The sequence below is a fragment of the Manihot esculenta genome, chromosome 15 (genome assembly GCF_001659605.2).
Source record: "Manihot esculenta cultivar AM560-2 chromosome 15, M.esculenta_v8, whole genome shotgun sequence".
NCBI lineage: Eukaryota > Viridiplantae > Streptophyta > Magnoliopsida > Malpighiales > Euphorbiaceae > Manihot > Manihot esculenta.
This window is the reverse complement of record NC_035175.2, coordinates 7,753,274-7,770,915: the sequence shown is the minus strand read 5'-3', so window position 1 is coordinate 7,770,915 and position 17,642 is coordinate 7,753,274. Positions and strand designations below refer to the sequence as shown.

The following is a 17,642-nucleotide window of genomic DNA, read 5'->3' as shown; positions in this document are numbered from 1 at the left end:
ACAACACTTCAAACACACAAAAATCAACATACATTGCTCATCAAAACATCAAAACCCATAAACTCATCAACAAGCCTAAACATGCATCTCTACCCATAAAACAACTTAATACTTGTTTAAAACACATAACAAGGGTGGATCCGAGCTTACCTCTTGAAGAAACGAGAGGAAGGGCGATCCTAGCTTGGAGATGGAGAGATTGAGCTCTTTGAACCTCCAAGTACCCAAAACTTGCTCTTTACTCACAGATCTTCAAAACAGAAGTTAAAACCCGTGAAAATCATGGAAGATCTAAGGAAAACACTCAAGATCGAGGGAGGGGTGGCGGAGACTCACCTTGGCCGACAACGGGGGAGAAAAAGCTCGCCCGTGCGGACCTAAGGGACCCTTTTATAGGTGGCTGGCCAGGCCACGTTCGGGGGCCGAAAGTGCCTCCGCATGCATGCCATGTTCGGCGGCCGAACTTGACTTTTGGCGGCCGAACCTGGACTTCCCTCACTCATGCTTTCGGGGGCCTAACGTGCCTCCAAAACGCATGCATGTTCGGCGGCCGAACTTCACTTTCGGCAGCCGAACCTGGGTTTTCCTCCAAAGACTTTTCATGCAAAAACTCATTAAATTTCCATACTTAAAACCATGAAATACCTTAAAACATTTTATGAAAACATGCTTTTACCCTTCTAGAGGTCTCCGACATCCGAGATTCCACAGGAAGGTAAGAATTCCGGTATCGGAGTCTAGCCGGGTATTACAAATATAATCTATTAAGAACCGAAAAAAATATGTAGAAATTTCACTCAGAAAAAAAATAAAAATAAAAAATGAAACCTTTAGGTTGAAGTGAAATAACAGAAGGTGCCGCCTAGCCATGAAGAAAAGGGGCAGCTGCCTAGCCAGTATTGAGAAGCCAGCCACCTTTACCTCAGAATGAGCTCTCCCAACGAGAGAAAATTCTCAATACAAAATAGAAAGTGAGCTGTCCTTACTCTTTAAATTAGTTTATTTATTAAATTTTATTAATATTCTTAATTAACCTGCACTAAAAAGTCACTATTATTTTAAGAATAACTAGTGTTTAGACCAACCAATAAACATTTTACTACAAAAAAATTAATTGTTTTAATTGTATTTTCTTAATTAATGTAAACATTAAGTATATTTTTGTGTGTATCTACTACTAATTACAAATTACCTTAAATATTAACATTCCATAAATAAATAATAAGTCCTGATTCTTGTTTTCTTTCGCTGCTATCAATTGTTCTGTTATACCTTCTCTGTCAATCTCACCGGTCACCACCCACCACCGATCAACCTCCTCTGCCCTTTCTTTGCCCCATTTACCCTTCCCTTCTCTCCCTCTTTGAATTATCTTGCTGGTCACCTCGCCACCGATCGGGCTACCACCGTCGCCGAGTTTCATTCCGTTGGTTATTGTCATAGGCAGCCACACTCCATCGCTGGTATTCCTTTTTTCTCTTTGCTTCTCTATCTATCTTCATATCTTATTGCTTCTTTTACAAATGAGAAAATAAAAGGGGGCAGTATTGAATTTGTCATATTTAGGTTGAAAGAAGATGAGATCATGATTTATCCTTGAGCTTGAATTTGTCATTGTTGTTTCGTTTAGCTGGGCAAGATCGTGGCTTCCTTTATTGGTTGTTTGATCTTTCCGAATGCTTTGGGTTTTGTGTATATTTTTTCTCTGAACTTAAAGTTTGAATACAAGTTGATAGACAAATGTAATAGAACTAAGTTGTCACTGCTTGCCCTTCTTTTTGTGAATTTATCTAATTAAAGAAGTAGATCTGATGTAAGAGTGAATCTTTCATGAGTATCCTGAATGCGTTAGTATAAATAAGAAAGGTTTCTACATCAGATGAGGTTGGTAATGGTAAGCATGGAAAAGGCTTTGTAAGTATCATATTGCTGTGATTTTTTTTAAATTATATATATATTTTTCCCTTTCTTAATGGTAGTAATTTTAGCACAATGTGCATGTGGAGTTTTGAGTAGATAACAAAATGAATTGGAGCTAAAAATTCTTCTTCTTCTTCCATTTTCTATAAAAAAATTTTAATGATTTTTAAGATTAAAAGTGTGAAATTATTAGAAATGGTTTAAAAAATCCAGCCCTAAGTCTATTGGTTAAAAACTCATAGATCAGTTAATCAAACCAAGAAAAAGAAGTTGAACTGCTAAAATTGGTTTTGATAATTGGTTTAAACTCATGCTATCTGTGTCAGTCCATCCCCTTGGGCCTAAACAAGCAAGGAGCCTACTTAGTTGATCAAGGCAATTTGATTGTTTAGTGCCCTTTATCAATGTTCGTTTTGGATGCTAGGTTCTTCCCTTTTCTGTCTTATGTCTTCCAGTTATTTTGGGTTACACTATTCCTATAAACCATTAGAAGCTATGTTATGTCTTATGAAGCTGTGAGAATTTGTTACTTGTAGCATTTTTCTTTTCTTATGTAGAGTATGATATTTGAATTTCCAAATATTGCTTTTTTATCGTTTTCCTTATTTAGTTTATTTTTTTATATTAATATTTTGTAAAAAAAATTTTCAAGTAATCGTTTCTTGATATCAGACAAGTTTTTTATCTTGTTCATGCATTCTTTGCTTATTGGTTTTTGCCATGTCAGGTGGTTGATACCTATAAAGATGCAGTCACATTCTGGAGATGCATCCCTTGTGGTGAAAAAGGAAACAAGTGACTACACCGGTTCAACTTTTGCTGGTCATCAAGAGAGAACTCTTGAAGGGCCTATAGAAGTTTCTTCATCTGAGGAGGATGACTCTCATGAAACAGAGGATGCAGAGGACCAGTCTGCTGAAAATGCCTCAAAGCAGTTGGTACTTTATGATCCTGTGTCTAATGGTACTGGTGAAACTGAACTTTCTCCTCAACCAATTCAGTGCAGGCCTCCAGCATTTGGGAGACATTTGGCTTCTAATGTGCCTTCTAGAGTTTTGCCATCTGTAGGGGCTTTCGCTGTCCAGTGTGCTAACTGCTTTAAATGGAGGCTCATCCCAACAAAAGAAAAGTATGAAGAAATACGCGAACATATTCTGGAGCAGCCTTTCTATTGCAAAACAGCTTGTGAGTGGCGGCCCGATATATCATGTGATGATCCACCTGACATTTCTCAAGATGGCAGTAGGCTGTGGGCAATTGATAAACCGAACATTGCCCAGCCACCTCGTGGGTGGCAACGGCTGTTACGGATTAGAGGTGAAGGGAGTACCAAATTTGCAGACGTGTATGTGTCTACTCTTATTTGTTTCTACTCCTATTTGTTTAAAATTTTGCAGTTTTAATTGAAAATTTTCTTTTCCTTTTCTTTTCCGGGTAAAATATAATTTCTCACCACCTATAATCTAATTTTGTCTCATTCATTTTCGAGCATATTGGTAAATAGACAAGGACATTTAAAGCCTCTTTGAAGCCCTTATAAGGACAATCCTTAGTCTCTCATATATCTGCATGTTTAGGCTCTCATATATATGTATATTGTATAGAATATGTCTCTCAGATTTCAATATGATGGAGAAATACTATCATTAGAGGAGCACTGTTATATTTTCTCTTTTTGTCCATCATAGAACATTTTCTTGTGATATATTTGTAGTTTTTATTTTGCTTCTGATTCATAATTGATAAGTTTTCTATTTTGCAGCTTGTGATTAGGATCATGGCAATAGTGTAATGTTCTGATATAAAGATGAAACCCTTCCTACTTGTCTTTATTTTTTTTTGTTTTGGCGGGGGGGGGGGGGAGGGGATGGAAGCAATATGGAAGCTGCTCATTTTTCTCTTGCCTATCTTATAGTTCTCCTCTATGCACAAGCTGCTTCTAAACTTTTTATGTACTTTGGTTTTTTTCCTACTGTTGTTCAGTTGATAATCCTGTGCCTTTTGTTCCTTTCAGTGCAAATTTGATAATGTTGGACTATCTTATTATTCTTGTATCTCTTTTGTATTTGCTTGTTACTAGATGAATTTTTGTTTCCATTGCAGTCCTCCTCCTCCTTTCCTATGTATTCACGTTAAAGATCAGTATTGTTATTGAGAAAAAGAAGAGGAAAAAGGAAGAGCCATTTTGTTTGTTACTGTCTGGTGGTTTTATCTCGAGAAAGGAAAAAAGGGGATGGGGCTGGGGATAAAAAAAATCTATGGGCTTGGTTAGAATTAAGTGGTGCAATAGGTATGGCATTTTGGTGGATTTTTTCTGATACCATGCAGATCAAGCCTTCCAGCACTCGTAGCTGGATTCTTTTTAAAAAGTTATTTCCACAAAACGTATGTTTTCCTTTCTGTGATTTTTTTTCCTTTTCTAATTTACTATTTTTTTTATAAGTTCCTTATCACACTATAAATTTTGCATCTTCATGGCATCCAAACTTTTCTTTCCGTGTCAAGTTGTCAACTTCTCACTCTCTCCTCTCTCTCTAAGAAATATTTTTTGACAGTTGCACAATATTAACTTATTAGAACTTCATATTTTACTCTTCTTGTTATCCTGTCTTCATTTATGTACATCTCGTTGAAGTTAATGTTGAAATTTTCGGACCATTTTTTTTTATTATAAACCTATGTTTTAATTCTTTATTACAATTTAAAGCTCACTCAGTTCCTAATCACTCTCTCTGAAGATCGATCTGGGGCTCTCATTTTATGAATAAGGGATGTGGAGCATAGTTTTTCTGAGCATACAACAGAAGGCACCTAATAAAGAAAAATAATATAAAAGAGGAGCTAAAATCTGGATCTGGCAAACATGTCAACTCCATATGTAGCGTCTTTTGTTCTGGTGGATTTAGTTTTCAGTTCTTTTTAGTGTCCTGAACTCCTCATTACTCTCTGAAGATTTGTAGTTACACGATGATCTTGCTAATTTTCTAGATGGACTTATTTGGAGCTTAAGAGCTGCTGCCATTATGATATGTTTGAAATGCGAGGCTGTATCATATTTCAGTTTTTCCCCCTTTTCAGCTTGACCTTATGCCTGCTAGTCCATAAAGGATTCAATCTTGCAGTCATCAACTTTTTTGCATGTTCCAAATATTTTCAGGTACTATGAGTCACCATCAGGCAAGAGGCTCCGCTCAATGGTAGAGATCCAAAAGTATGTTAAATTACACATTCAATAACGTATTTGGTGGATATTTTGCACGCATTCCTCCTGTTGGGTATTAAACCTCTCATTTTGTAGGTACTTAATGGACCATCCAGAATATGTGCAAGATGGCGTAACTCTCTCACAATTTTCATTTCAAATCCCAAAGCCTTTGCAGGAGAATTATGTGAGAAAGCGTGCTGCCCGTGTAACAGCTACATGTGATGACACTAGAGCTCTTGAGCCTAATGAAGGTTTGTAAAAGACTCCGATCGAATTTCTTACACAAATTAAAAGAGGAAATTTTTGCTGAACTGACTCACGTTTGTATCTCAATATCATAATATTCCACCAATTTTTACATGGGACAACAGGTAGATTTGGCCCTTGTATTTGGCTACAAGGCATAATCAGACACAAAACTAACTCGTGGCCATATTGACATTGAGCTTGGTAGATAACTGAAACATGTGGTGTAGGAGAGGTGTGGGAGGGCTGGCTAACTGGAATGTCAAATTATATTTTAGTTCTTGATACTTTCTGAAAATAATTGTCAATTCTTTAATTTTTCAAGTTTTTGTTTAAAAAATATTTTTGAGGGTTGACAATCTTGAATATTTATTGAATTTATTGAAGAATTTTAAGATAAAATGAGAGACAAAAATATGAATTGGTGGTATTTTCTGTTTTAGTTTTCAATTGAAATTTTTTTTGTCAATTTTGTGGTTTTTTGGGATGGACAAGAGAAGGGAGAACAAGCTCAAAGATAACGAGCATAGAGAGAAAATGACCAAATTTTATCTTTTATTAACTTTAGTTACCAAATTGAAAAATGTCAAATTTGATATAGAGCACATGTGGCATACATTTCATTTTGTGCCAAACCAATTCAATTTGTGAAGAGCCAATTTGGCCACAAGATTTATTTTTGCATCTAATTCAGCCTTGGTGTCAAATACAAGGGCTAAATTGGTTTATCCTTGTTACATGTGGGCTTATCTCGGGTGTGGATTTGCTTCAATCTTAGTGGGGGTAGTTGCCCCAGTCTGGGCCTATTAAATGTATGATTCATGACACCTTGGAAATATATGATGCTATTTAGGGATGCAAGTGTAACTGACCTAGAGTTTTAAGAATTGCCATTAGTGGTGTAGCATATCTCCTTTTGCTCTAAAACCTTGCACCTGACATGATCTTTGTGCTATAGTTTAGTTAGAGAGACCCTTTCATATTTTCTGATATATTTGGGACAAATGTAAAGAAGTAAATCAAATTAACATGTTTTAATTGATTATTTCTTCACCATATTGTTATTCTAACATGTTTTTATACTAGATCTTCCTCGTTATATTCTGGTATATTTTAGACAAAATGTGAAGAAGAAAACCAATTTAACATGTTTTAATTGATTTCAATAGGAAATGCATTTCTTTACCATATTGTTAGGCTATGAGAAAACAGTTTCCTTAAGTTAGTGACTGAAGTGACTTGTGACTTGAGTTCCCAAAAATGAAAATGTATCATAAGCAAACAAAACTAGATCAAGTTCATGGGCAGCTTGGTTATAATGATTGATAGATTGGTTTTGGATAAAAAGAAAATTAAGAACTGGCTGTCCTTGTCGTGCTTAGTTTGAGGTCTATACTCCAGTTGAGTTGGATCATTGAATGAGAGCCCTTGATTAGCGAACCAAAATGGATAGGTTGATTTTACTTCTCTTTTTGTGTTACCAATTGGCATCTTTTGCCACATGATGAAATCATGTGAAGCAACTAACTAAATATCATTGTTTGGCTGCAGTGAATCCCCTTGCGTTGACCAATCCAGCTGATTGTACAGATTTGCAGCTTGGTAGGCCATCACTCCCACCACCATCATCCTATCCGGCACCTATTTCCGATCCGTTTGATCGGCCAGTAAAGAAGCAAGCAAGGAGGATACCTTTTTAACATATGTACAGCAGTCATCTGAAAAACAATCAGTGGAGATAGTGGTTGCGATTTGTGAGCATACCCATGATCCCTTGGTGATTGCATCTATATTTTTGCTCACATGTTGTGTCATATGACATTTGAGCAAAGGCCTCCGACGAGCCTTTGCATGAAAGCGTGAAAAAAATTGGCGCTTTTGGAATGAAGGCTTAAGGGAGGCCTTTGCACGGAAGGGAGAGAACATGATTGAAGGAAATATGCATATTCGTTTTGTCTGGAATGTGAAAAAAGAAACCCAAAACTATATGTATAAGGAAGTCTGATTGCATTGGTTCATTTCAGATCGTAGATAAGACATTCTTTACTGGAATTAAAAATTTGATCAATCCCCAACCTGGGTAGCAGTAACAATCGAATTATGATCAATGCTGTGTAGATTAACAACTGGGGAAATTTTTTTTTTTTTTTAAAAAATATGTGAGTTAGTAATACTTATTTCATTAAAATTGTATTAAGAATTGTCACAATACCAAAGTATTTTCAAAATTCTTTTTTCTTTAATATATCAACTTACCTTATCGAATTAGCCATTTCATTAACGGCTTCAAGAAAAATGTAACAAGGATAAAACAGAAAACGTTAATTTAATGAATTTTTTTTTATGAGGAAAATCTAAAGTTTGATTCCGGCCCATTACAATTCATAGTACTGCTCTAATGGGTCGATGATTTTTTTTTTCCCTGATAGAAACAGTGGAGTCACGGAAACAGACCCGCACAAAATGGGTCTGTCCTTGGAATTGGAAATTTGTTCAAGGCCGAAGCGGCTGATATTTTATTTTATTTTTATTACGTATACATGTGGGCGAAAAAGAACCAAGAAAAGAGAAACAGAAAGAGAGAGAGAGAGGGAGAGGAGCACGAACATTGAAAGAAAAAAGGTTGAGATTTGATCCATTTGTGTCTCAATTTCATAATTCTCGCCATTTTCTGTTGATTTCTTGCTTTTGCACAATTTTTCCCCTTCTTCCTTATTTTGTCTTCGTTTTAGGATTATTGTTATTATTATGATTAATTTTGCTTTTAGCCTTTTTAGCTATATTCAGATTGGTGTTACTTGGTCTAGGGCTAGTAATCATTCGTATTCAGAATATGAGAGGAAGCTTCATTAAATTGATGGATTTGTTAATGTTTATAACTTTTATCATATAAGAATTTTGCTTCTGAGCTGTGATCTTAATCCTTTCACTAGAATTTGATTGGAACTCGAGCTGCTGTGAGTTTGAGTTTGATTTCCAGATGTTATTAATTATAATGATTTTCTAGGAAGTAGGAATCGAGCTTTTCAAAGTTGATTTATTTATTTTTTTCCGCAGGTTTTTTAATCTCCCTCTCTTCTGCTGTGAAGAAGAGAGCGGGAGAAAATGGAGTTCGAGACGACCAGCAGTTGGATGTGGGATGGGGTGTATCACTACCCACACTTCTTTGGCGGTATAATGTTAACGGCTGCCCTATTGGGATTGTCCACTAGTTATTTTGGTGGAATTGGGATTTCTTCTTTCCCCTGTATGTGTTGGGATCTTCGTATTTTCTATAAGAAGAGATGTGAGAAGAAGACGAAAAACATTCGCGTTTACATGGATGGTTGTTTTGATCTTATGCATTATGGCCACGCCAATGCTTTAAGGCAAGCTAAGGCTTTGGGTGATGAATTGGTGGTAGGTGTTGTCAGTGACGAGGAGATCATTTCCAATAAAGGTCCCCCTGTTTTGCCCATGGAAGAGAGGTGAATATTTCAATGCTTTTCTTTTCTTTTCTTTTCTTTTTAGGTACTAGTAACTAACTAGTTGCTAATTTCACTTTCAGTTAAATAGAAATCCCATTTATACTCCAATTACTGCTATTCAGAATTAATCTTGTAAGAGAATAATTATCTTGTCATTCATGCGCAAGCTCCAACCAGCATTTGTACTTTAACTTGCAAGTTGAAGCTATTTTTTTCCCTTTCCAATATGTTTGTTCTGCCCTGATGAAGTAATGATTAATTTAAGATTGACATGATTGCTTTTTATTTTGTTGTAACTTTTTATCCTATATCTCTAGTCTTGTACAGTAGGCTCAATTGTTGGACATTTGAATGCATTGGTTACTTGCAGAAATTATCATTTTCTCCGATATGCATTATGGATATATGTTTTGTTGCTCAACTCATCACTTTTTGTGTTTGAGAATCACATATTCTCATACTTCTATATAGCCAGTGATGGACTTTTTTTCACTACCAACATCTGTGTTTGCATTAACTTATGTTTTGTTTAGCCATTATGCTGTAATGAAAGTGGTAGTAGGTGGGTATTTCAGTGTTGTGGCTCTGACATGTTGATATTACCAGTTAAAAAGAAGTTTAAAGTTTTGTTTTTTATGGGAACAGAATTTTGTTTCTGTAACTTGGTCTGATTGGGGGGAAGTAGTGAAAAGGATTTAGCTGCTAAGGTGGGTGTTTCATTTAGCTCTTGGGTACAAATACAATGATAGCTGATAGTTGATAAGATGTCGATTTGACTTTACTTTTCATTTATATATATTACCCTTTTTTTTATAATTTATTAATTATATGTTTTTTGTCTTTTAAATTAAATTTTTACCTTAATAAATTCCTTAAAATTGTAAGATATAATAGATAAGTATAAAAATATTATAAATAATAATTATACTAGTTGCAATATTCATTCTTATAGGATAAAAATATGTATATGCATAAAAAAAATTTATATTTTTAATTGTTGTATATGCTGTATAATAAATTAATAATTTTATCTATTCATTTACAAAATAAATTGATATATGTCTTTACTGGTCATTTTACATCTCAAGAATAATACTTAGACATAGTTTACCAAATGCCTAGAATATATAAGCTAGCATCAGCTATTAGCTATGAGTTGCAATCAACTATCAATTATCAGAAACATTTATTAGTTGCACTCAACAACTAAACTAAATAGACCCTTAATTGGGTGGATACTGGTAAGGAGGATAAAGATAGTTATGTTGAGTTGCTTCAGCAAGTTCTTATTTCTATTGAGAAAATCTACTCAAGTGATTTGGATATTGTCTTCATGTTGTTGTATTTTGGGACATAACTAAATGCCTTCAGTGTCAGTTGAATTAACTTGAAGATATCATTTCATAGACCGTAAAATATTGAATTTAAGGTAATTTCTAGAATAATGTTTTGGGGGAACTAACTTAATGTTTAATTTCTCAGACTTTCTAAATTTAGCTTGATCATTGTGTGCAAGTAATTTGAGTGCTTTTGGTCTAATTCAAGCTTTTTTCAGGTTGGCTCTTGTCAGTGGGTTGAAGTGGGTGGATGAAGTCATAGCCAATGCTCCATATGCCATTACAGAGCAATTCATGAAAACTCTCTTCAATGAGCATAAGATTGACTATATCATACATGGAGATGATCCTTGCTTGCTTCCTGATGGAACTGATGCTTATGCCTTGGCCAAGAGAGCTGGACGCTACAAGCAGATTAAACGTACAGAAGGAGTCTCCAGCACAGATATTGTAGGTACTATTTTTTTTTTCTTGAGCAATTCACTAAAATTGTTACTGGAATACTAAGCCTATGTAACATGGGAAATTTGGGGGTGGGGGAGGGGAGTTATGGTAAAAATAAGAGAAGGGAATTCTTTATTATTATTATTGTTATTTTTTGAGAATAGAAGGAAAATAAGGGAGGAACTATTAATAGTTCAAGATCCCTGGTGCAATCTCTTCAATTTGGAGAGGGAACATGGAAAGGTAGGGAGGAAAAAGGTGAATTGTTAAAGGAAATTTCTTATGTAGTTATGTTTAAACTCAATTAATATTTGTGCTTTCCTTGGGTCATGGTAAATTTACTTGAAGTGTGGTTTTTTGCTTCCCATATTTATAGCTTTCAAACAAGGAAAATAGGTTCGTTTTCTTCCAATCCAAACAAGGGGAGAGAAAATAGATGAAGATTTTTCTCTTTATTTTCCCTTGCTTTTCATTTTCTCTGGTACCTCAAAGAGAGTGTAAATATTTGTTTATTAGGACAAGGTTGGGTAATGTTTAGGATTCTGTAATGCTACTTTTGTGGTTGTCAATGAAATAAGCTCAAACTTATTCTAGTATGAGGACTTGCCATGAGGAGAAGTCTTTGACATGAAACGGACTATCTCTTTCTACCTCTTCCTTTCAAACTTTTAGTCAGGGACTCTCACCTGGTCTTGAATTTCAATATGATGACATACTCGCTGTATCTTCTTTTAATGACTACATTTTCTTGAATGCAGGAAGGATACTTGCTGTGAATGATACAAAAGTTTGTGAAGATCCTGATGATAAATTGTCTTCACCTGGAGATTCCTTTAATGGACATCAATCCAATAGTGCACATGTATCTCAATTTTTACCTACATCTCGCCGAATTGTGCAATTCTCAAATGGCAAGGTATTTCTAATGTCATTTTGTGAAGATTGTAGAGCATAAGTTTAGATATTGTAAATGAAAATGATAACAAATGGTGATGTCTTTTACACTTTCTTTACAAAGCGGAAAAAGAAAAATAGTTGTTCGCATATCAGTTCACATGACTGATAAACTGCATGCTACCATATTTTCTGAGTGAAATTGTGCATGCTCGAGTTGCAACTTTGTCTGGATAAACTTTTTTATTTTTTTAATTTTTAGAATTTTCCTTGGCATAATTTTAAGTCACTAACCTCTTCCTTTTATTTATTTTTTTTGGGGAGGGGGTGTGGAGGACAAGTTTGTTAGCAGGGATAATTGTTTTTCAGTTTGGTTATATTAAGACATCTAAAAGCTGACTAGAGAGCAAGCTACCAATAGTGGACCTATGGGGTGTGGTAGAGAACCATAAGAAAAATCAATTTGGTGTGGAAGAGATTTAAAGGAAAAAATATAATGAATTACATGCTGTGTATTATACCTATTCAATTCAATTCATTTAAACTTTAATAGCAAAATCTATTTGGTGATTGGTTATATGTACCTTTTTCCTTCATTTAATCATTATAGGGAGCATATATAGAAATGTCTAATCCCTGTAAAATCTTTTCATTTTCTTGATTCCTTTAATATGCTCAATCTGCATCTGCTGATATACCTTGTAAATGCCCAAATGTTCTTCATCCCTGAAATCACTTTTTAGTGGATGCTATTGCCACCTTCCTGTCAGAGTCTTCTTAATGCTCTACGACATTGCTTTCACCTTTATGAGCCAAGAGAGAAAAAATTACAAAATATTAGTAAGATGAAATTTTACGCATAGAAATGTAATAACAAGAGTAGACTACTGGTTGCACTTTCTGGTTTGGAGAAGGACTGATTTTTCTAAAGCAAGTACCTTAGTGTTAATTTTAACCATTAAGACATTAGGTTTGTATATTCAAGGCCTCTGACCATTGTAGTAGCCCATTCCTTTTTTAGCCAGCTGCATTATGCAACGGTAGGTATGGATAGAATTTTTTGTTTAATGCAATTTGGTGGCTGGTGTTCACTAGTAATTTCTTTCTTCATTTTGTTTTGAAGAGACATGAGGGAGGGAGGCAGGTCACTCTTTATTTTGGCTCTCTTTTCATGTGTATTTGCTTTATAGTTAACAACTGATGTTTTATAAACTTCAGGGACCTGCACCAAATGCTCGTGTAGTGTACATTGATGGGGCATTTGATCTCTTCCATGCTGGACATGTGGAGGTATCCTCAATTACTAGTATTTTACTTCCATGATTTTTGCTTTTATTTTGTTTCATTTCTTGTAGTCAGTTAAAATGGAATTTCAAATTCATGGTACATGAGTTGTGATTTGGTGTCTCTATTGCCACACCATAACTTGTGGGTTTTGCATTTCTTCTCTTCTCCTTTTCCTTCATTTTAGTTTTTTGACAAATCTGTGTGATTTTCCACTGAGGTCATGGTGTTTTCATCATTGGCCAAGGCATTGTCTTGTGCTCTTAAATTAGTACTATTATCCAGCCTTGAGCGTGGCTTGCTCCATTTCCACTGGACATCAGCCTTTGGCATGAAACTTGATTATAGTGTGAACTGGTGTTTCTAGTTCCCAGACTTTGGCATAGTTAAACTTGATCATAGCTCCAATTGATGTTTCATTACATCAGAATGAGTTATTACTCTGCAAGTTTTTGTGTTAAATGGCACTGGGAAACCGGAAACTTGATTTTTTGGAATTTGATTGTATGACTGGTGTTTAGAGAACATTTATTGAACTTTTTTTCTTGAAGTGTTTGCTACATAGTTATCAAAAGAAGAATCTTTTTGGTCACACAAGTGATGCCTGATGCAGATATGATATATTGTCTGCCTCATTTTGTTGATAAAAATCACTATACACTTTATGAGGCTGGGAAATTTGACTCGCTATTCTCTTTTCACTGTTTTTGGGAGTTGTATGTGGAATTTAGTGGTTTTTATTTTTTCTTGTTTTTCCTACTCAGATTCTCAGGTGCGCTAGGCAGCTTGGAGATTTCCTGCTGGTTGGGATCCATACTGACCAGATTGTCAGGTATATCAATTTGTTATGGGGTTTGGTTTGCTTATTGTGCACCACTAGTACAGTTAAAATACCATGCAACTCCATGTTTGCCTACAAATATGTATTGAAAAGATAACAACAGTGTAGAAAGATTAGGGAACAAGAAATTGGGGCTCTAATACAACTTGGCAGATCTGAATATTGTTCAAAAAATAAAGAAAGCAAACAAAACAAAGCTACTTCTCTCATGCAAGTAGGATCTAGAATTTGCTCATATCAAGAAATCCTCAATATTCTTGGATTGCAATTGCGTTGCACACTGTATATTGTTAGGAATCTATTCATTGAATGAAAACTGAATATCTAAATTACATAAGTTTAGATATTTCCTGGACTTGGACCCTAAGTACAAAACAAGGACTAACTACTAGACTTATTCTGTATCCATGTTAAGGCTCGAGAATAAGCAGACTTAAAGTAAGACCCAAGACACTAAGTCTCAGCTTCTGGCAAAACTATACAATTTAATGAAAAAACCCTTGCCTGCTAAAACCAACCTGTTCCTATACAGAATTCTATTATTGTTTGCATCAAATTAGCAGTTGTTTTATGCAGTGAACACAGAGGGAAGCACTACCCAATTATGCATCTGCATGAGCGAAGTCTTAGTGTGCTGGCTTGCCGTTATGTTGATGAAGTCATCATTGGAGCACCATGGGAGGTTTCCAAAGATATGGTATGTTTTAGTTGTTTATTTTTTAAATACTTTTTGGATATGTGATTTTTTGGATGAAGTGGTATATTAGTGAGCACACGTTTCTTTTTCGCACATAATTATGAACAACTATTCAAGTATTTGCATCTGCAGGATGGCATACTCAGTAAAGTATGCAACAGGCTATCATGCTAGCCTGCTATAGATGGAGTACCACTTAAAGATTCAGATATTACCCATTTTGAACTTAAATTGAGATATTATGGCAACTGTTCTCATATTTTTCATTTTCTTATTTGGTTGGTAAATTGTTCTTTTTCCTTCTTTTATTGAATTTGTTTTCTAGACAAGTGTTATTAGAAATCATTGCTAGGGCTCATAAGTGATTTGGAATGTTAAAACTAATGTTCCAAAATAAGCCTAGCCCCACTAGACAAGAGCATTTTTATACATTTTTGGTCCATGTGCCCAATTAATTCAGTTTATGTACCCTAGAGGGCACCCTGCTATGCTTAACTCTGTGTATCAATGTTTTCTTGTGGGTGCTCTTTCCGTGCCTGTCTTCTTCTCTTCGTCTGTTTGCCTTTCCTGTGTTTCTCATCTTGATTTTTTTTTAATTTATTCCATTGTTTTGCTGTGCACTTGTTTGTGTGTTCTACTTCCACAGTACTTACGGTTAATAATGCAATATGCGTACTTGTGGAAGAAATTGAGTTCATTTTTTTGGGGGTAAAGAATTAACATCGATCTATATGTTATTGTGGGTTCCTCTCTTTCTTCTTCCTGTTAACAAGATGTCTAAAGTTCTTGGGCAGGCTTCTTATAATAATATTAGGATTATTATCCAGGGTTTTAAATAAAGAATAGGACAATTAATTTGAAATGCAGTAATGCACTGAACCAGTTGGTGATTTCATGATTTTTTGTTTAAACCTATAGCAAACAAGGTGTCAATCATAGAATGGGAAGCAGGTATAAAGAAATTAGCTGAATTGGTCTGAAATGAGCCGTAGATAAGGTCATGGTAGTATCACTTAAATGTATATGAATCTACTTTTACATAGAAAACTAGATAAGGTATAACTAATTCCAAAAGGTTATGGATGTAGATTTTACAGTCTAAGTTTTCTCATCCATGGGTTAGTAAGTTTTTCTGTCTTATTTCCAAAAGACCCATGAAGCTGCAACCAATGATATTTGAGAATTAGTTGTGCATATATGCCAATATTTGCGTATAAATTAATGTAAGCAATGACTGGTAGCTCTGTTTTGATTTTAATTTGCACTTTAACGACTTTTTTGAACTGCTGTTCAGTGACTTGGGAGTGTGATAAGGTGATTACATATGAACTGAACTTTTAAAAAATGATGGCTGTGGCCTAAGTTTGCATGTGTAGTGTACTTGCAGTGATTTCAATGCTTGATCATATTAACTTTCGCACAAGGATTATGCTTTAGCACTGTTAGTTTTCCACATGAGGTGATGGTCTTTGGATCTGCTTGTCAATGCATAGGTGCAGCTTAAAAATTAAGCATTATTCACATGTTGTACAATGTTGGTGGTGATAATGATTGGATTGTTTCTGATGCCTGCTCTGTTATATATTGATTTTTTTTTCCTTGCATGAACAGATTACAACTTTCAACATTTCTTTGGTTGTGCATGGAACTATTGCAGAGTGCAACTCCTTGTTGGCTGTAAGCTTGCTTCTTCACTTTTTGTTGGATTGGATCACCAGCTACATCCTGCTACACTTATTTGCATTAAACTGATAACTCAAGTGAAATTATTTCATTATTCAGGGCACACCTGATCCTTATGCAGTTCCAAAGAGCATGGGACTTTTCCATATTGTTGAAAGCCCTAAAAATATTACTACCACTTCAGTGGCTCAAAGGATAGTCGCCAATCATGAGGCTTACATGGTAGTTCTTAGTTCTTCTCCTCTCCTTATTTGCTCAAGTACAAAGTCTTTTGTTTAATCAACGGTGGATTGATAATTTTTATGTGCATGTGAAGCTGTAAGTAATCCATCATCTATGCACTCCACCTTAGATATTGCATTTTGTGATTGATGATCAGTTAGAATTTGATCACATTCATTTTCCAGGTTGTAGTCTGGTGCGAGCTCATTGTTCAATTATTCAATTGGAGACATTTTAGATGCTTGTCTGACATTTTGTAATTTCTATTTTTGAGTTCATGATTCTAGTGATAATTTCATAGTCAATATCTTTCTACTTATGTATTTCATTGTAGGCTATATGCTTGTATTGCAGAGAATGCTTTAGCATTTATCCTATGAGGTTTTGCTTGTGTGGTGACCAACTCTGTTGTTTTGAGGAGCGTTGTATTTTTTTTATTATTATTTTTTTTCTTTCTTTCTGTTACAGTTAGGTTGGACTTGAACTTGAGATTTTACAGTTTTAGAAACGACTCCAGTATTATTAAGCTGTTTTAGCACGTTGATAGTGTTGTTAATGTTCTGTTACTAACGCTCTCATATTCAATGCAGAAACGCAATGCCAAGAAGGCAGAAAGTGAGAAGAAGTACTATGCAGCGAAGGTCTACGTATCAGGAGATTAGTGAATAGACAAGTTTCAGTTTGATACATTTCATCCTGTAGCCTTAACGTCCCATAGAAATACCCAAGACAGGAGTCTCATAATTTTGTTATAGGTGTGTGAAGGAGATGAGAATGAAGCAAATGAAGCTTATTATTTTTCTTTTTCTAATTTTCTTTTTTAAATCTTCTCATTTGATGTATAACGTTATTTGGGCATAGGCCAACCCTAGTGTTGTAGCAAATGTTGAAATTGTTGGAGGCGTTTGAAACTTTTTCACTGTGTTGAAACGACGCGATGGAGTTGCCCTTAGCATTTATTTTATTCTAGTGTTTATCCAATTTTGATTTTGAATTTGTAAATTGTCACCGACAAGAGCCCGCAAATCTATGAAATGTGGGGCTTGCAGAGGAGAAATTTTGCAACTGAACGCTAGTCTCGCCAACGGCTATGCCATACTCTAATTATAAATTTAAGCCTTCTAAACTTGGGTTAAATTACAATTAACTTGTCAATTATTGCCTACTGATGATAATTACAGAGGGAGGCCAAGCAAACATTAGTTTTTCGGAAATTGATCATATATGAAATGAATATATTTACAATAAAAAAAGATATTTTTACTCATTTCATACGTAATTAAGGAAAATATTGTTTTTATGAGCATTTATTTTCTTTTAACTTTACCCATATTTAAAAAAAAAAAAAAAAAACTTCACACGCTAAATAATTAAATTTTTTTTTATCGATTTAAATTCATGA

General features: G+C 34.9%; 2 protein-coding genes across 3 annotated transcripts; both read left to right on the top strand.

Annotated features, from left to right (window-relative positions):
- The first annotated feature begins 1,206 nt into the window (after positions 1 to 1,206).
- LOC110602536 (methyl-CpG-binding domain-containing protein 2) lies at positions 1,207 to 7,389 on the top strand. The gene is made up of 5 exons (XM_021740077.2): positions 1,207 to 1,463; positions 2,648 to 3,265; positions 5,078 to 5,131; positions 5,219 to 5,376; positions 6,923 to 7,389. The coding sequence occupies exons 2-5, from the start codon at positions 2,667 to 2,669 to the stop codon at positions 7,069 to 7,071; spliced, it is 960 nt and encodes a 319-aa protein (XP_021595769.1). The 5' UTR covers positions 1,207 to 1,463; positions 2,648 to 2,666; the 3' UTR covers positions 7,072 to 7,389.
- Positions 7,390 to 7,839: 450 nt separating this feature from the next.
- Positions 7,840 to 17,173, top strand: LOC110602110 (ethanolamine-phosphate cytidylyltransferase). 2 transcript variants are annotated; one of them, XM_021739533.2, is made up of 10 exons: positions 7,840 to 7,993; positions 8,429 to 8,838; positions 10,394 to 10,629; positions 11,378 to 11,535; positions 12,732 to 12,803; positions 13,562 to 13,629; positions 14,215 to 14,335; positions 15,947 to 16,012; positions 16,118 to 16,240; positions 16,831 to 17,173. In XM_021739533.2, exons 2-10 carry the CDS (start codon positions 8,477 to 8,479, stop codon positions 16,900 to 16,902), a joined length of 1,278 nt encoding a protein of 425 aa, XP_021595225.1. In that variant the 5' UTR covers positions 7,840 to 7,993; positions 8,429 to 8,476; the 3' UTR covers positions 16,903 to 17,173. The 2 variants fall into 2 exon arrangements, with proteins under 2 accessions (XP_021595225.1, XP_043807060.1); XM_043951125.1 differs by lacking the exon at positions 7,840 to 7,993 and adding an exon at positions 8,055 to 8,328.
- Positions 17,174 to 17,642: the final 469 nt, after the last annotated feature.

Excerpts from the sequence above, each read along its gene's own strand:
- LOC110602536 (XM_021740077.2), top strand. The coding sequence starts at position 2,667 with ATGCAGTCACATTCTGGAGATGCATCCCTTGTGGTGAAAAAGGAAACA. Across the intron at positions 5,132-5,218 it reads TCAATGGTAGAGATCCAAAA|GTACTTAATGGACCATCCAG; the intron begins GTATGTTAAATT and ends CTCATTTTGTAG. Across the intron at positions 5,377-6,922 it reads AGCTCTTGAGCCTAATGAAG|TGAATCCCCTTGCGTTGACC; the intron begins GTTTGTAAAAGA and ends GTTTGGCTGCAG.
- LOC110602110 (XM_021739533.2), top strand. The coding sequence starts at position 8,477 with ATGGAGTTCGAGACGACCAGCAGTTGGATGTGGGATGGGGTGTATCAC. Across the intron at positions 10,630-11,377 it reads CTCCAGCACAGATATTGTAG|GAAGGATACTTGCTGTGAAT; the intron begins GTACTATTTTTT and ends TCTTGAATGCAG. Across the intron at positions 16,013-16,117 it reads AGTGCAACTCCTTGTTGGCT|GGCACACCTGATCCTTATGC; the intron begins GTAAGCTTGCTT and ends TTCATTATTCAG.